Source organism: Periophthalmus magnuspinnatus, chromosome 20, assembly GCF_009829125.3.
Source record: "Periophthalmus magnuspinnatus isolate fPerMag1 chromosome 20, fPerMag1.2.pri, whole genome shotgun sequence".
Taxonomy (NCBI): domain Eukaryota; kingdom Metazoa; phylum Chordata; class Actinopteri; order Gobiiformes; family Gobiidae; genus Periophthalmus; species Periophthalmus magnuspinnatus.
Window position 1 is genome coordinate 24,880,797 of NC_047145.1, and position 17,557 is coordinate 24,898,353.

The 17,557-nt window shown below is 42.3% G+C and overlaps 2 protein-coding genes across 3 annotated transcripts in view; both read right to left on the minus strand.

The window, feature by feature from the left end:
• vipr2 (vasoactive intestinal peptide receptor 2) overlaps positions 1-6,336 on the minus strand; it is a 41,903-nt gene extending 35,567 nt beyond the window's left edge. For both annotated transcript variants that reach the window (XM_055229971.1, XM_055229972.1), the window contains exons 1-3: positions 6,159-6,336; positions 1,160-1,259; positions 625-732 (exon numbers count right to left, since the gene is read on the minus strand). In XM_055229971.1, the coding sequence (XP_055085946.1) occupies positions 625-732; positions 1,160-1,259; positions 6,159-6,206 (256 nt within the window). In that variant the 5' untranslated portion in view covers positions 6,207-6,336. The remainder of the gene's footprint in view (positions 1-624; positions 733-1,159; positions 1,260-6,158) is intronic.
• A 4,899-nt stretch (positions 6,337-11,235) lies between these two features.
• The window catches only part of dip2ca (disco-interacting protein 2 homolog Ca), a 65,031-nt gene continuing 58,709 nt past the window's right edge, over positions 11,236-17,557 (minus strand). Inside the window, exons 31-37 of the mRNA XM_055229907.1 lie at positions 15,782-15,952; positions 15,425-15,486; positions 14,873-14,930; positions 13,853-13,927; positions 13,155-13,329; positions 12,564-12,687; positions 11,236-11,610 (exon numbers count right to left, since the gene is read on the minus strand). Of these exons, the coding sequence (XP_055085882.1) occupies positions 11,358-11,610; positions 12,564-12,687; positions 13,155-13,329; positions 13,853-13,927; positions 14,873-14,930; positions 15,425-15,486; positions 15,782-15,952 (918 nt within the window). The 3' untranslated portion in view covers positions 11,236-11,357. The remainder of the gene's footprint in view (positions 11,611-12,563; positions 12,688-13,154; positions 13,330-13,852; positions 13,928-14,872; positions 14,931-15,424; positions 15,487-15,781; positions 15,953-17,557) is intronic.

A 17,557-nucleotide genomic window follows, 5' to 3' on the forward strand; every position in this document is an offset into this window, starting at 1 on the left:
ATATTCTATCTGTAATCTCCTTATCCTGAGGAGAGGGCTAACCACTCTGCTACAGTCACACTCAGCGAGATCAGGAGTCTAACCCACAACCTCCTTATACTGAGGAGAGGGCTAACCACTCTGCTACAGTCACACTCAACGAGATCAGGAGTCTAACCCACAACCTCCTTATACTGAGGAGAGGGCTAACCACTCTGCCACAGGAACACAGAGGGTGAATGGGGACATAAGCTGCTGAAAACGATCAAAGACTGAAACAGGATGAACCGGATCAGGGACTAAACCAGGACCAAAGAGATCGATGAGAGACGAGACCAGGACTTAGACCGGTCTAGACTGGGGGTCACACAGAGACCATCAATAATCCAGCTAACCCCAATGCTCCAGTCTCCTGCTGCATTCATCCTGCCCCCATCGCTGTCTAACACTACAGGTATACAGGAGGATGGGAGGGCATCTGACACACGGAAGGGCATCTGACACACAGGGATATAGGAGGATGGGAGGGCATCTGACACACGGAAGGGCATCTGACACACAGGGATATAGGAGGATGGGAGGGCATCTGACACACAGAAGGGCATCTGACACACAGGGATATCAGAGGATAGGAGGACATCTGACCGTTTTTGCCAAAGAGTCGCTGCAAGGCCGAGGGGCAGGGCAGAGAGACCACCTGACCCACAGACGCACTTCGCCAACACAGGAAGTCCTCCCACTCACCATGGCAACCTGTCGACAAAACACGTCACTGACTTCAAACAAAACCACTAACAGTAGTAATAGAATTTGCATCAGTAGCAGTAAAAGAAGCTGAAGTAGTATTAGTAGTTTTTTATTGGTTATTGGTCATATTTTCAATATTTCATTTCATAATTACAAGCAAATATTCATGTAGTCTGATTTAACTGATAATTAAAAGTGTTAGTAGAAGGTACCTGGCTCTGTAGTAGCAATAGCAGTAGATGTAGCACTTATATATCGTATATAGTAGTACTTATAACTTGCAGCGTTCTGGGTTAGCTGCAGTATTCGTAGTAGTATCATCAGTAGTACTAGTAGTAATAGTATCATCAGTAGTAGTAGCGGTAGTAGTAGTAGAATCAGCAGCAGCAGCAGCAGTAGTAGTAGTAGTACTTGTATATCATAGTAGTTGTACCTTGCAGTATTCCGGGCGTTAGCTGCAGTTCTGACTCACACTCTCCTCTGTTCTTCTCCAACTCCCAGTAAAACTGACAGTGAGGAAATTTACTGTGAACCTGAAAAGACCACAAACATGTTGATAATACTGTTCACTGTGACTGCACCAGTGTGCGCCATGTAACAAAAACATGTTCATAATATTATACCATAAACTACATAAAGAAGTGGACTAAGTGAGTGTGACATCACCCAGTGTTCGGCTCCAGTCAAATGAAGTTCATCGAGGCTAGAGCAGTTATAGCGGACAATTTGGCCAATTTTCAACAAGTATCATTCCAACCACAAGTATCATAGCAACCAGAAAGCCAACCTGGAGCGAGGCTGTTGCACATAATGCCCCTTCACACCCACAGGTTTAGCAGGGAGCAGGCACTTCAGTCAAACTGTCAATCAAACCTGTTAACACCAGTGGAAGCGACCTCAGGAAAGAAGGCGCCTACTTTGTCTGTTTTAATGGTCATAACGTACTGTACTAACACAATAGTGAAATAAAAATACCAGGATCATGTTGAGTCAATGGAGAAGAGCACCCATGCTCACTTCACAATTGGAACGCACCGGCTGGTGGGTTAGCTAAGTCCAGGAGGGGGGCAGATTTAAGTCTAACAAAGCCTCAGACAGAGCAGAGCCTACAGTTAGCATCACACCCCCAGGGAATTGTGACATTAGTTGCCAAAGTGTCAATAATCCTCCAGCTAGGTACTCCTGACCAGGATGGAGGCTCAGATCTGGTGCACTGCTCCTGACAGGTTTAATACAGACACTGAAGAATGTGTCAAATACAGAGTACATACTTCTGTTACTTGTTGGTACTCCTCTTGAGTTTGGAGACGCTCCACAGAGCGTGCTGTCTCCTCTTTGATAAAACCTTAAGTGTGTTTTTTGTCTGTGACTTCAGAGATAAGACTGAGACAGTCCAGTGCATCAGACCTGACGCAACATTCACTCAGCAACACTTTATGTTTCACTGTCTCACATTTAGACACAGAACAATCATACATTTAGAAGGGTATTTGACTTGTATGGGGTATTAAAGAGGGGGTATTTGACTTCTATGAGGTATTAAAGAGGGGGTATTTGACTTGTATGAGGTATTAAAGAGGGGGTATTTGACTTGTATGAGGTATTAAAGAGGGGGTATTTGACTTCTATGAGGTATTAAAGAGGGGGTATTTGACTTGTATGAGGTATTAAAGAGGGGGTATTTGACTTGTATGAGGTATTAAATATAACACATAACATATTTAGATCACATGTGTCCTTTTAATGTTTAAAAATGCTATATTCACCCAAAACAATGTATTAACATGTTTTATAAGTTTCACTTTTATTTTTGGCGCTCTGAGTCACCCCTCTCTTTGCTCTCTGTGCTAAGTCACTCTTCCTTCAGAGCGCCATCACAATAATCAGCTGCATCCCACTAACGAACTGAGTCACATCAGGTTTGTGAAGTTGTAGTGTACAGTTTTGTGTCATGTTTTTGTATATTTATGATGAACTTGAGTATTTGAACAGGCCCCAAACATGCAGAGATAGAACACAGGAATACAGGAGAATGGGAGGGCATCTGACACACAGGGATACAGGAAGATGGGAGGGCATCTGGCACATTTCCCTGATCTGAATCACAAACATCTGGAGCTTCATCTGTGCCCTCATTTCCCATCATGCCTCAGTGCTGGTACGTTTCTGTAGCGACGAACGTACACAGGCGTAAACAGACGAGAGCTGTTTATGTTTCACACATACTCAAGTGAATCTGCATCCTCTGCTCCATCTGTCTGTGCCTCCTCTGTACCATATATACACTACACCTCCTCTGCTCCATCTGTCTGCACCTCCTCTGTACCATATATACACTACACCTCCTCTGTACCATATATACACTACACCTCCTCTGCTCCATCTGTCTGCGCCTCCTCTGTACCATATATACACTACACCTCCTCTGCTCCATCTGTCTGCACCTCCTCTGTACCATATATACACTACACCTCCTCTGTACCATATATACACTACACCTCCTCTGCTCCATCTGTCTGCGCCTCCTCTGTACCATATATACACTACACCTCCTCTGCTCCATCTGTCTGCGCCTCCTCTGTACCATATATACACTACACCTCCTCTGCTCCATCTGTCTGCACCTCCTCTGTACCATATATACACTACACCTCCTCTGCTCCATCTGTCTGCACCTCCTCTGTACCATATATACACTACACCTCCTCTGCTCCATCTGTCTGCACCTCCTCTGTACCATATATACACTACACCTCCTCTGCTCCATCTGTCTGCACCTCCTCTGTACCATATATACACTACACCTCCTCTGCTCCATCTGTCTGCGCCTCCTCTGCACCATATATTCACTGTCCCTCCTCTGCACCACTCTTTCTCTGTAACATATACTAACTGTCACTCTTCTGTACCATGTAAACACAGTCCTTCCTCTGCACCATATACTCATTTTCCCTCCTCTGCATGATATATTCACTGTCCCTCCTCTGCACCGTGCCTCCTCTGCTCCTCTGGCTCTGGTCTTAAACTGGTTCATTGTATTCTGTCACAAGTTGTTCATTAGAGCAGAGACAGACACAGGCCAATGACCACAGGAGCAAACACACAACAAACCGACTGTGAGAGCAAATCAGTTTAAACCTCATTAACACAGAATCACCTCTTTATTTTAACCTTATTTACGCCAAATATAAAAACATGTATTTACAGTTCACAGGCTCATTTTAAACCCGTCCAGGAGTGATGAAATCTGAGACAAGACTGGAATACAGACTGCTAAACTAATCCAACAGTCCCACGCACTTCAGAACATGTTCATAGAGGTCTAAACTACAGGTTTAGCAGCTTTTACACAAAATAAATCTCCATGGAGACACGGGGAGGGCATCTGACACACAGGGAGGGCATCTGACACACAGGGAAGGCATCTGACACACAGGGAGGGCATCTGACACACAGGGAGGGCATCTGACACACAGGGAAGGCATCTGACACACAGACATTTCAGAACATCTAATAAACTGGAAATAAATCAGGAACTAAACCAGGTCTAAACCAGGACTAAACCCAGACTAAACCAGGACTAAACTAGGACTAAACTAGGACTAAAGTAGGACTAAAGTAGGACTAAAGTAGGACTAAAGTAGTCCTACACCAGGACTAATCTAGGACTAAACCAGTATTGTATTAGAATAGTGAAGTATTCATTCCAGACTTCTTCATCAGGAGATATTTATCTGATTTGGTAAATCCTCAGACACAGAAATGTTTCAACAAATATTCAACGTCTAGTTTATAATATATGAGACAAGAGAGAAAGAGGGCGGGAAAGAGAGGGAAAAGAGAGAGAGAGAGGGAGGGAGAGAGAGAGAGAGGGAGGGAAAGAGGGAAGAGAGAAAGAGAGAACTCTCTTTAGAACTCCCCTTTAGACCTCTCTCATAGAACACCAACACTGTTTAAAGTATCTATTCAAAAGTCATTGATGATATTTCACAGTGAGCTCGTCCATAACACGGACACAACAGGTTTACATAGAGTATAAAGAATGAGAGGTTTGAACAGAGCCAGGACAGTGCTGTTTATTTTATACACAACTACATATGACTGTAAAAAAGAAAAAAAAAACTAATCTGTGGAACTCTATGGCTCTAGAATAATACAGAACAGCTCCTAGTCCTGGTTTAGTCCTGGTTCAGTCCTGCTTTCGTCCTGATTTAGTCCTAATTGTCCTGGTTTAGTCCCTGGTCCAGTCCCTGATTTAGTCCTGATTTAGTCCTGGTTTAGTCCAGGTTTAGTCCTGGATTCGTCCTGGTTTAATCCTGAATTAGTCCTGGTTTAGTCACTGATTTAGTCCTGGTTTACTTCCACTGTAGTCCTGGTTTAGTCCTAGTTCATTCCTGTTTTAGTGCTGGATTAGTTCAGGTTAAGTTCTGGTTTAGTCCTGGATTAGTTCAGGTTAAATTCTGGTTTAGTCCTGGATTAGTTCAGGTTAAATTCTGGTTTAGTCCTGGATTAGTTCAGGTTAAGTTCTGGTTTAGTCCTGGATTAGTTTAGGTTAAATTCTGGTTTAGTCCTGGATTATTTCAGGTTACGTTCTGGTTTAGTCCTGCTTTACTCTTGTATTAATCCTGGTTTAGTCCTGGTTTAGTCCTGGTTTAGTGCTGGTTTAGTTCTGTATTAGTCCTAGATTAGGCCTGGAATAGTCCTGTTATAGACCTGGTTCAGATCTGGTGGTACTCGTGTACCACCAGAGAAACACTTTCAGAGACACTGATCTAGTCTTCTGTACATTGCATTGTACACATTGTCCGGGGACTACAGTCTCATCATTACAGCATTAGCTTAATCCAGTGCAAACGTTATGTTTGCACTGGGATTTTTATGCTTTATCATAGTATTTTTCTGTGATAAAGTATTTCTCTGTAGTACATCCCTGCAGCTCAAGCCAAATGATAACTATCTTTATAGCCACATGGGAACATAACGTTTGCACTGGATTAAGGTAATGCTGTAATGATGCCAACATTTCAAAAACACTCCATTTGATACTAAGGAACAGACTTGATATTCAATACTGATCCTGAGACCACGATGATAATAAAAACACTCTTAAGTCACAATATGCTGTGATTTTCCATATTAAATGTACTTTGTGTTCTATTCCATGTGTGTTATATGTGTGTAATCCTCAGTGTGCAGTAGGTTCATAGTGGTCCATGTGTGTACACTAGTCTATGTGTCTTATACTTGTGAAACATACACAGACATCATTTTAAACATATCTGATTTTCAATATTAGTTTTAGTATCAATTGGTGTCTTAACTTTTGCTACTTTTGACAACCCCTTTAGAAGCTCAGTGTATGTCACTGTGGACAAGATCACATGTTTATTTCATGCTTCTTTAACAAAATATCAGATTTATAAATAACTGACCATGTGCGTGAATCCGAGGAAGAGAGCGAGCAGCAACGGAGTCCTCATCCTGTCGCACGCACGGGAGACAGGTGCAGGGGGACGGGTGAAGAGGGGACAGGTGAAGAGGGGACAGGTGAAGAGACACGAGGGAAAAGTAGTCCGACCTCCACATGGACTGAGACAAGTCGAAACTGAAGTGAACTAGAACTGCTCTGAGAGACTAGAGACAGAGGAGGGAGGGAGAGAGCGGGAGATGGGGGGATTGAGTGAGAGGCAGAGAAAGAGAGGAGAGAGAAAGTAGACGGGAAGAGAGAGAGATGGGGGGTGACAGAGGAGAGAGGAGGGATAGAAAGAGCAGAAGAGAGAACTGTAGATTTGAGAGGGAAAGTGACTGAGAGTGTAAAGAGTAGACAGAGATAGAGAGAAAATGAGAGTGAGTGAGAGAGGATAAAGCATGCTCCCTCTGGTGGACACTGGTGCTCACTGCAGAATCAAGTCCCATCACACATTATTACTACATTTAGTGCTACAATTACAAGTGCTATCATCAAATTATTTTAAATATATTTGCAAACTTCACTTCTCCTTTAAAGTTTATGTTTTTCTCATTCTGACTTGGTTTGGTGAATAGTACCTGTGCTAAATATTTATCTACTTACATCAGTGAAGTGGTAGAGACAGTTTAAGCACACGAAGGAATTTTTCTGACCGCTTCTGACATTCATTTAACAAAATAAAGGTGTTCTCCTTTATTTCTATTAGTCAAATGATACCTATTGCATAATTTAGACATGTGTTGGCCCTTGTTTACATTATGGTTGCCAGGTAACAGTTATGACATTACCTCTAGGTCACAATTGCTGCTTGTATCCAATCAGGAATAAATTACACCAAAATTCAAAGCTACAAAAAAGTGCATTTACAAGTCTCCTGTGGTGTCAAGCCCCGGTCCAGATTCACACAGAGAAAACTTCAGTTCTGTTTAGATTTTCAGAGCTTTTTCAAATCGCTGTCAAATTTTACGAGGTTCAGCGCAACACGAGAGTAAAACATGAGCTGGCTGTGGGAAAATCAGAGCAGTACACACCCGCACAGACCTTCTCATGGGAATTTCATAGATTTTTTGTGAGATTTTGAGGAAAAACAGAAATCTTACAAATGTGTGGATGCAAGTGTGGTTCATGTAAATATTCACATATTAGGTACATACTGCAGATGCCCTTCCTGACACAACTATCCCTATTTCATCTCTTGCTCTGGCTTCTTTGGCTCTGCTCCACTGGCTCTGCTTCTCTGGCTCTGGCTCCTCTGGCTCCTCTGGCTCTGTTCCTCTGGCTCTGCTCCTATCTGCCCCTCTAGCTTTGCACCTCTGGCTCTGCTCCTCTGGCTCTGCTCTGGCTCTGCTCCTCTGGCTTTGCTCCTCTGGCTCTGCTCCTCTGGCTTTGCTCCTCTGGCTCTGCTCCTCTGGCTCTGCTCCTCTGGCTCTGCTCCTCTGGCTCTGCTCCTCTGGCTCTGCTCCTCTGGCTCTGCTCCTCTGGCTCTGCTCCTCTGGCTCTACTCCTCTGGCTCTGCTCTGGCTCTGCTCCTCTGGCTCTGCTCCTCTGGCTCTGCTCCTCTGGCTCTGCTCCTCTGGCTTTGCTCCTCTGACTCTGCTCCTCTGGCTCTGCTCCTCTGGCTCTGCTCCTCTGGCTCTGCTCCTCTGGCTCTGCTCCTCTGGCTCTGCTCCTCTGGCTTTGCTCCTCTGACTCTGCTCCTCTGGCTCTGCTCCTCTGGCTCTGCTCCTCTGGCTCTGCTCCTCTGGCTCTGCTCCTCTGGCTCTATTCCTCTGGCTCTTCCTTTAGAATAAAATCAAACAGAAACATATTATTTTCGATCCATTGAAAGCACTTTATTGCACTGTTGTGACTTGCTCTTTATAAAAGTGTGGCTTCTTCTTTTTAGATGTGTACAAAACAATCACACACACTGAACCGTAAAAATACACAATGTACAGACACTTTACACACGCTCCTGTCACGTGCGCGCTCCTATCACGCGCACACTCATTCACACGTGCGCAGGGGCCAAGGGCTACCACCAGCGCGCTCTCAGCCAATCAGAAAGCAAGAAATGCGATAAACAATTCCAAATATTAAAAGCAGAAAATGAGGTCACTCAACATTCCCACACGTGATTTGAACATTTTCATAAATAAACATTGTTGATAAATTGCATTCTTTCATTTTAAATAAATAACTTTTCCCTTTTTGTCCACATTTATAACACCAGTCCTTAAAGAGGGGGTATTTTACTTCTGTGGGATGTTAACATATTTAGATCACCATGTTTCCATTCAGAGAGTTATCACTACACCATCAGTGTGCATCCCACTAATAAAACTACTGCACATCACATCAGGTTTGCCACGTTACTGTGATGTAGGCTTGTGGGCGGAGCATTGCACAGAATCTTACAGCTAAGGAATGTTGAAATAGAGCCCGAGACAGATCTCTAGATTAGTCAAACATGCATGGATGACATCTAAAACCTCTTCAGGCATGTTTTTGATGAGGGAACAACATTATAACAAGGTAGAAAGCTAAAAAATGTATTTTTCTGAATACCCCCTCTTTAACATTAAAGCCAATGCATTAGTTTAGCATAGCAGCATCAACACATCTTTATTGACTCAAATGGTTTAGATTTGAAAATACACGAGCAGTTCTTTTAGGAGGGAAATGTGAATTATGAGAGGTGAGTAGTACTCAGTTACGTTTACTTGAGTAACTTTTAATAAAAGTTGTAGTTCTCAGAGTAGTTTTCAGACCCCATACTTTTAATCTTGAGTAATGTACAGTGTAACAGTACTTTTACTGGAGTAAAAGTTGTCTGTGAGTAAGTCTAAAGTGACTTGAGCTTTATGCCAACAATATGAAATGATCTGAACATCTGTGTTTCTTGCAGCTCCATCAGGTATGATTTAGTTTGTCTACTTTTTGTGTCTGTTTGAAAATACCAGATTTTGTGCATTATTTCATGTTTTGTCCTTAAATTACACTACCTTCCAATTATGAATCAGATGTCCTGTCCCAACAATTACTCTTTCTCATTTTCCCAATTGCTTTTTTACTCTTTTTTTTTTGGACCACTACTTTGTACTTGAGCTCTACTCACCTCTGGCAAATTTTGCATGATTTATTGTTGCAGTCATTGCATTTGACTTTAATAATTTCACACATTTAAAACATTATTTCAGACCAATATAATATTGTGACATGACATGGGGACAGAAGTGGCATAAATGGGTTTTGCTCAAGGACACAACAACAGCAGGAGTGGTTAAAGATGATCAATCACCTGTGCTGTGGTCTAGAAGCTAAACCAGGACTAAACCAGGACTAAACCAGAACTAAACCAGGGCTAAACCCGTACTAAACCAGGACTAAACCAGGGCTAAATCAGGACTAAATCAAGACTAAACTGGGACTGAACCAAAACTAAACTAGGGCTAAACCCATACTAAACCAGGGCTAAACGAGTACTAAACCAGAACTAAACCAGGGCTAAATCAGGACTAAACCAGGACTTAACCGGGACTGAACCGGGACTAAACCAGGACTGAACCAGGGCTAAACCAAGATTAAACCAGGACTAAACCAGAACTCAACCAGGACTAAACTAGTCAGAAACAGAATGGGTTTCAGTTTTGTTTTTGTTTTCTCCAGATAAACTCAGGGTAAATGTGCTCACCTCGCGCCTCATTCTTCATATAGATTATTATGTTTATGTACAATATTTATATTTTTACACACAACTGCGGCCCCTGCACTAACACACACACACACACAGATGTATCGGGGGTTCTGATTGGACGAGGGGAGCGTGACGCCATCCAAAGCACAGATCTCCTTCTTCAGTAAAGTCTATGAGGACAGTATAATGTTTAAATTCTTTACTTCCTATGTGGCATTAAGGATGCACTGATACCAGTATCAGGTATCGGTCCGATACCAGGTGCTTGGACTCGTACTGGCCAATGCGCTGCCCATACCAAGAGTCGATACCACTGTAACTGTGCAGCTCGTCTCTGAGCTGAGCAGTGCGCTCTGAGCTCTGTGAGGTCTTTATATTTCACAGAGGATATCAGTGCTGTGCTTGTGTTTAAGTAGCAGCAGGCTCACAGGGCTCAGTGGTGCTGGTGCTTCTTTGTTTATGCACTGTGACTTATTGACAAACAAATCTAGCAACTGAATACAGCAGGTTCAGAGCTTTTAAAAAAGTCCATGTCCATATAAAGTGTGGCTGTGGTAAAAGGAAGACAACACTCACTGTTATGCTAAAATGCTCCTTGTTAGTGCGGAGCACAGTCTGCAGAGACCAAGTAGTAAATATTAAAGGTACTTCTCTAAATGATAATGGTTTTATACCGACCTACAGGGACTTTAGTAGAAATTTAAAACCTCCTCCTCAAAGAAGTATTCCAGTGAAAAACTAGGCTATATTCTAAAAATGAATTCGATTTTCCACTGTAAAAGAACCCCTGTAAAAATAATGTTTGGTATCGGCATCGGTATCGGCAAATATTCAAAAGGAAGTATTTGTACCTGTACTCTTTTGGAAAAAGTGGTATCAGTGCATCCCTAGTGTCAAATATATAAACTCTGAATCAGGACTACAGCACAAATCTGAGCTTAAATGTTGAAATTGTTTGAATATTTTGTATATCAGTCAACAGATTATAAAAGGGACATTTTAAGTGGTTTTAATCAAGGCATTTCGTTCAAAAATAAGGCCATTGTCACACAAACATTTAGCACAAGTTCTTCAGATAAAACTTCTGGGTTTTTTTGAATTATAATTAGTTTTATGATACTTTGGGAGCATTATGCTTTTTAATAGTCACTGTTCAAAATGACCTTTTCATAACTTATAAAAATTGATTAAAATTTCATTCTCTGACTTCACGACTTTGGACAGAAACGCCAAACGCCCTGCTCACATGAAAACACGACAGCACGTGCCCTCCCGTCTCACACACACACACACAGAGAAAGTCCACGTGCACGCCCCCCAGTCTCGTGCACGCTCCTGACAAAACTCAAGAGTTCATGTGGTCTTCAGTGCACGTCAGAGTCTTTTCTCACACTTTCCCAATGTTGTGCACGATCCTGAATTCTTTACGTGCACGCTCCTCAGTCTCGTGCACAGCCTTGACCCCACGTGCACGCCCCTGCCCCTCTACATGTTATAAGCCACATAGATGGGGTCGAGCTGGTCTTGCAGGAAGCCGTCGCGGAGGTGCATGCGCTGCTTCTCGCCCCTGGAGTTGATGGGGATGACTCCGATGTCCGTAACAACGACCACGCCCACAATGAGGTAATGCTCCTCTAGAACCGCCTTTGTCACCATGGGAACCAAGTCCAGCGCCTCTTGCTCCGAGCCTTCGAGTTCGACCACCACCACGAGAAGGTTAGTCCACGGAAACACGGCACTGGGGAGAGAGGAGAGAGGGTTAGAAAGAAAAGAGGAGAGAAGAAGAGGAGAGGAAAGAGAAGAGGAGAAGAGAGAGGATGAGAAGAGAGGAAGAGAGAGAGAGAGGAGAGAGAAAAGCAGAAGAGAGATAACAGTAACACAGAACTGGAGAGAGGGGGAGAGGAGAGAGTAGAGGAGAAGAGCAGCAGAGAGAAGAGGAAAACAGAGGGAGGAGTGAGGGAAAGGTAGTGGGAACACAGCAGTTGGAGGGAAGGAGAAGAGAAGAGGAGGGAGGAGAAGAGAGGAGGAGAAAGGAAGAGAGAGGGAGAGGAGAGAGGAGAAGAGAGTAAGAGGGAGAGGAGAAGAGAGGAAGTGAGTTTGCCAGTCCACAGGAACATGACACTGGAGAAGAAAAAAAAGAGAGGGTTTGAACGAAAAGGGGAGAGAGGGAAGGGGGGAGGAGAGCAGGAGAAAGAGTTCAACAACCCTCAGTCCACGGGAACAGTGCACAGGAGAAATATGACAGCAGGAGAGAGGAGGAGGAGGATAAGGTAAACTATGAAGACAGCTGTGCTTAGTGATGTGAGATCAGTTTGGTGAATGTCCTTCCCACTCTTCACCCCCTTTCACCCCCTTTCACCCCATACTATCCTGATGAAGAAACCTTTAAAAACATTTGTCCTCTGCATTTGACCCATTCTGTCTGTCAGGTTAAACTGGTGACCACAGTGCAACGCTTGGGGACCCATCTCCAGATCTTGAGCTAGTCTTGGTCAGGACTGCCTTTGCTGGAGGATTTGACCTATTGTATTTACCTTTTATTTTACATGTTTACTTAGGAAGAACATGCAAACTCCACAGGAAGCCGCCACCCCTTGTCCTCATAGAGGGTAAGAGAAAAGACACCTGACAGTAATACAGAAATACAGAGACACATATAGAGACAGACAGATACAGAATGAGCTCCAGTACCACTCTACGATGCTCTTGTGCGCCCGTGTCACTGACGTCTCAATGTCGATGGGATGGTACCTCATCCCCCTCAGCTCCATGGCCTCCTCCAGAGCACCCACCACAAACAGGGCGTCGTGTCGCTCTGTTTAACACACGAGAGACAGAGGGATTTAGAAATGGCATCTTGAATGCAGGAGAATAAAGATTACTCAGACATGCTTGAATCACTACAAATACAAACTTCAGAGGGTCAATGAGAAGAGAAACAACTATAAGATGATTTTATAAGACGTGGGCCTGTCACCATAACACATTTTGAAGCACGATATATCACTACATAGAAATACTGCAATAAACGATAATGTTGAAAATACTTAATTCCACAAATTAAGATTTGAATAAACAGCTCAAAACCTATCAAATTTCAACAAAAATAACAAAAAATCTCCTCACTTGTGCAGAGAAAAAGTTTCCACGAGAAATATTGTACCCCAAAACCAAAGTCCCAGCTTTCATATACTGAAGGATAAGCTGTAGTGATTGAATGTAGTGATTATGGTGACAGGCCTGATAACACGTCTCCTTATCTGTCTATACGGCGCTGTGTACCTCCATTGGCGTCTGTGAGTTCGGTCCTCCTCAGAAAGCCCAGATACCCGGTTCTGGCCCAAATGGTCTGTGTGTCTCCAAAGCTCAGCCTCGAGTTAAAGTGATCGGACTGAAGCACCTCCTCCCCATACCCGCTATAGTACCCAGAGCCGTTATGAGCACTGTGCACCCAGATCTGAGGGAGAGAGAGAGGGGATATCAGACTATCAAAAGGATCAATGTAAAAAGACTACCTGACGTTTTCCATGTGTTTAAGTAAAATGTATCGTGCCCCAGTACAGATATAATATATGAGCAGCTCTTGAGGTCAAAATAAGTCATGCCTCTATGATGTAGCTATTTTTTTTTGTCTTAAAAACATGAAAACTGAACTAGTTCATTTTAAAAGGTTTCGCAGTGCTCCAAAGTGATTTCTCACTTACCTTATTCTGAACATCTTAATTATTCACCGCAATGAGTGAATAATGAGAACAATAACTAGTCTGCTAACGGAGCACAAGTGTTACTTCCTGGTTCATGGAGGATATATTATAATCAAAGGCAAACAGCACACAGTGGTCTTATTCTGCCCCCCATTGACAATATATCTATAGTGACACAAGGCACATTTTAATTAATAGAAAAAAATCAAGTACAGCTCCTTTAATACATTCTTGGTTAAACCATGAAACTTGAGTGATTCTGAGCAAAGTTCTGACCTCTCCCAGATGCGAGTCTCCCAGAGGGCCTTTGGTCTCTGGGTTTGCAATGATGATCCTCACTCCAGGAAGGATCTGAGAAGAGATCAATGTTTAGGGACCGATCTATATATTCCATTTAAATGTTGGCTCATTTAGCAGCAAAAACATACTTAAGACAATAGATTTAGATTTTAACAAAAAGCTTGCCTAGTTATTTCAAATGATGAAATTTATAATTTGTCTTACTGGTTGGACACGGGCAGCAGACATACGTAGAGGTAATTCTCCATAACTTTAACTTAGCAACCATAATGTAAACAAGGGTCGAAACTTGTTTAAATTATCCAATAGTTATGATTAGACTAATAGAAATAAATGACAACACCTTTATTTATTTAAATGAAGGTTTAAACTGTCAGAAAAATGCCCTTGTGTTTAAACAGTCTATGGATGGACTTTTTTTCTCCACGTTTTTTCAACTACCACTTAACTCATGTACAACTATGATAAAATTGACCACAGGTACCGAACAACTAAACGTGATACATGAAAACCTGTCATATGCACTTTAACTTGCATTCTCTCAAATGACCGTGGCCACATAGAAACAGGATTAAATATAAAACTGCAGATGGTATGTTCCCTGGTGAGTTCTGGTGTATTTTAATGAATTAATGTCCAGGCCTCTCTCCCACACAAACACTACATAGATATAGGTGTACAGATCTGGAGCTATATTTAAACTCATGAGGGAGTGACGCAGACTCTGTGGGAGGAGGGACAGTAACAGCACATAGACCAGATTCACTTCATTTCATAAAACTTGTATGGATGTGGATGATTATCACCGCATTTCAAGTATTTTGGCCGTAATATCCAGGGTCCATTTAAAAGTTTAGACGTAGTTTAGATGGGAAGTAGATTATATTCACATAGTTGTTTTGAATGTATGTACAACTGGAATATTAACTTCTGTATGTTAATATTTCAATTCTATAATAAGAAACTACAGAATCATGTCAGTGTTTTGTCACTCACTTTCCCAGACTCCATGAGGGGCAGACTGTGAGGAGAGCCTTTCTCCACCAAACGCACTCTGGGACAAAACACAAAGAAAGGTTTAAAAATGTAATACAATGTAAACAGGCAACAGCAGACAGGACATAAAGTAAATTTAATGTTACTGTGGTGAAGGAGGTCATGGGCCTCAGTTAAAGCGTTGTTACTGGGCCATTGGGCCGTGTTCAGAGCACACGTGCATTCACAACACACAACACAACACAGTTTACAGTTTTGATAAAAGATAAAGCCATGACAGCTATGGCAGAGTAAGCTGTCTTAGTCATTCATAATAAGAGTGTAAAACCACAGAAGGTAGTATTAGCAGGGCTGCGTGCTATCTGAATCACCTGATAAAATATTTTGTTTTAAAATATTAATAACTATAACAACAATCAACAAATTTTCATCGGCTTCAAACCGATGGTTAATAAAGAAAAGGTTAAATATCCAAACAATACCATAGTGAAAAGAACAAAAAAAACAACTTTTTTCATAAGATCCAATAACAAACTTGAAGACGGTTTGAACCTGTCATGGCGCAGTGCTCTCATGTCCACATAAACAGTCGTAGGGTCCGGTCCTGAAGTGCCCTGCAGCCAATTAGAAAACAGAAAAATCATCATGTGACCCCCACTCCTCTGCATCCTCTGCTCCATCTGACCCTCTCCTCTGGTCATCTGACCCTCTCCTCTGGTCATCTGACCCTCTCCTCTGCTCCATCTGACCCTCTCCTCTGCATCCTCTGCTCCTCTGACCCTCTCCTCTGATCATCTGACCCTCTGCTCTTTCTGACCCTCTTCTCTGCATCCTCTGCTCCATCTGACCCTCTCCTCTGATCATCTGACCCTCTCCTCTGCTCGTCTGTAATATTTGTACATGTTTTACCTGTAAACAAATGGCCAGGTTGACTCTACACCCAAAGGCGGTGCTGACGGAGCGTGGGTGCAGTCCCAGGTCTTTAAAGAGTTTGGAGAAGGAATGTGTGAGGGCCATACGGGGGCGCTCTTCTGCCACCACAACACAGGCTCTGACCCGGGACAAGTCCAGACCTCGAGCCTGAGAGAGGGAAAGAGAGAGAAGAGCAATCACACACAGGGATTAGTCCTGGTCCCCAGAACAAACATGGTGCCTACAAAGATGTGTTGTTGGTGTGCAGTTGACAAGCTTAAGCCATAGTATGCATAAAACACGTGTGTTTACTGTGAGCGGACTTGCATCTTCACAAACCTGACACTTATTTGGCCTGACCTCTGGCATGTTTCTATGGGGAAATATTTAGCTATAATGTTCCACACTATGACATAAAGCTAAACTATCTCTATGGAGGATGTTCTGAAGTAAGGTTTTAACTATTCCATAGACTATGGAATCATGCAGGTGATGTGCCACCTCTAGAAAGTTACATACTGTGGCTTTACAGAGTAAATTGAGATTTCTTCTTAAAATAAACAAATTAAGGTAATAAACATGCCACTGGATTACCTACAAATAGAGAATATTGAAATGTATATGTATATTTATCCATGCCAACACTTGACAAGAGTTAAATGTCTGCTTTATAGTCAGCACAATGTTGATTATAATCTGATTCCTAAATCAGCCGTTGGTCATTTTAAGAATATTTAGAGATGATCTGCCCAAATATACTGGATACTTAGACAATATGTACTTGATATTAGAGACTGGTTGATATGTTTTTTTTGTTTTTTTCCATGGCCAGTGCCAATTACAATAAGCTGCACGTTTTGTGCAGTTATCTTAAGTTTTATGCATATTCATAAGGCAGGTCAGTCCAAACTAAATATCAGCCTGCTTTAGATTTAAGGCAGTTATGCTGAAAAGTGCAAATATTGGTCAATCTCTACTTAACATGACTTAAGGGGCAGAGTCACCAGAGCCCTCTCCTACACATGACTCTCATCTCTCCTCCCCCCACCACCCGACTGTCCATGGCTGCTGCAGACAGACTACACCTCACTGGACTAACAGTTATAATTACTAAGGTTCACTTTCATATATTTCATTTTAGAGCAGAACATGTAGCTTCTCTCCTCAGTGCAGTTTCCATAGAGACAGAGGTAATTAGTGAAACGCTCTGAGTTTGCAGTGAGTTAGTGACACTCCATTAGACTGGGTTAGACAAGGCCCCAGGCGCAGACTAGGACTGCTCTTTAAGACACTGCACTTTGTTATGATCAGAACAGAAGCAGAGAGGGAGAGGAGTGAAGAAAAAAGAGTGGGAGAAGGAGAGAGAGAGGGAGGAGGAGAAAGAGAGAAGCCAGAGGAGAGAAAGGAGAGAGAGAGGGAGGTGGAGAGTGACATGGAGAGTGGCATGTTAACCAGTTCATCCCCTGTAAGAGTGTTATGGTGTTGAGTAGCATTACATGTAACTTAACTTGTTCACTTACCTCATTACTGCCCTGGAAACAAACATATTAAAATACTGTATAATATAATACTCGTGTTACCATTCATTAGTTCTAGCTCATATTGCAGCTATTGGTGATCATACTTTTTTTAAATTTTTTTTAAATAATTGTATTTATTAGATAATTGCCAAAAATGCACATCCATAGCACATTAAGGAGCAATAATGTCCATTAATGACAGCAATTTTAACATGAAAAAAAAATCTAAATAAAAAAAAAATCATAAAAAGTT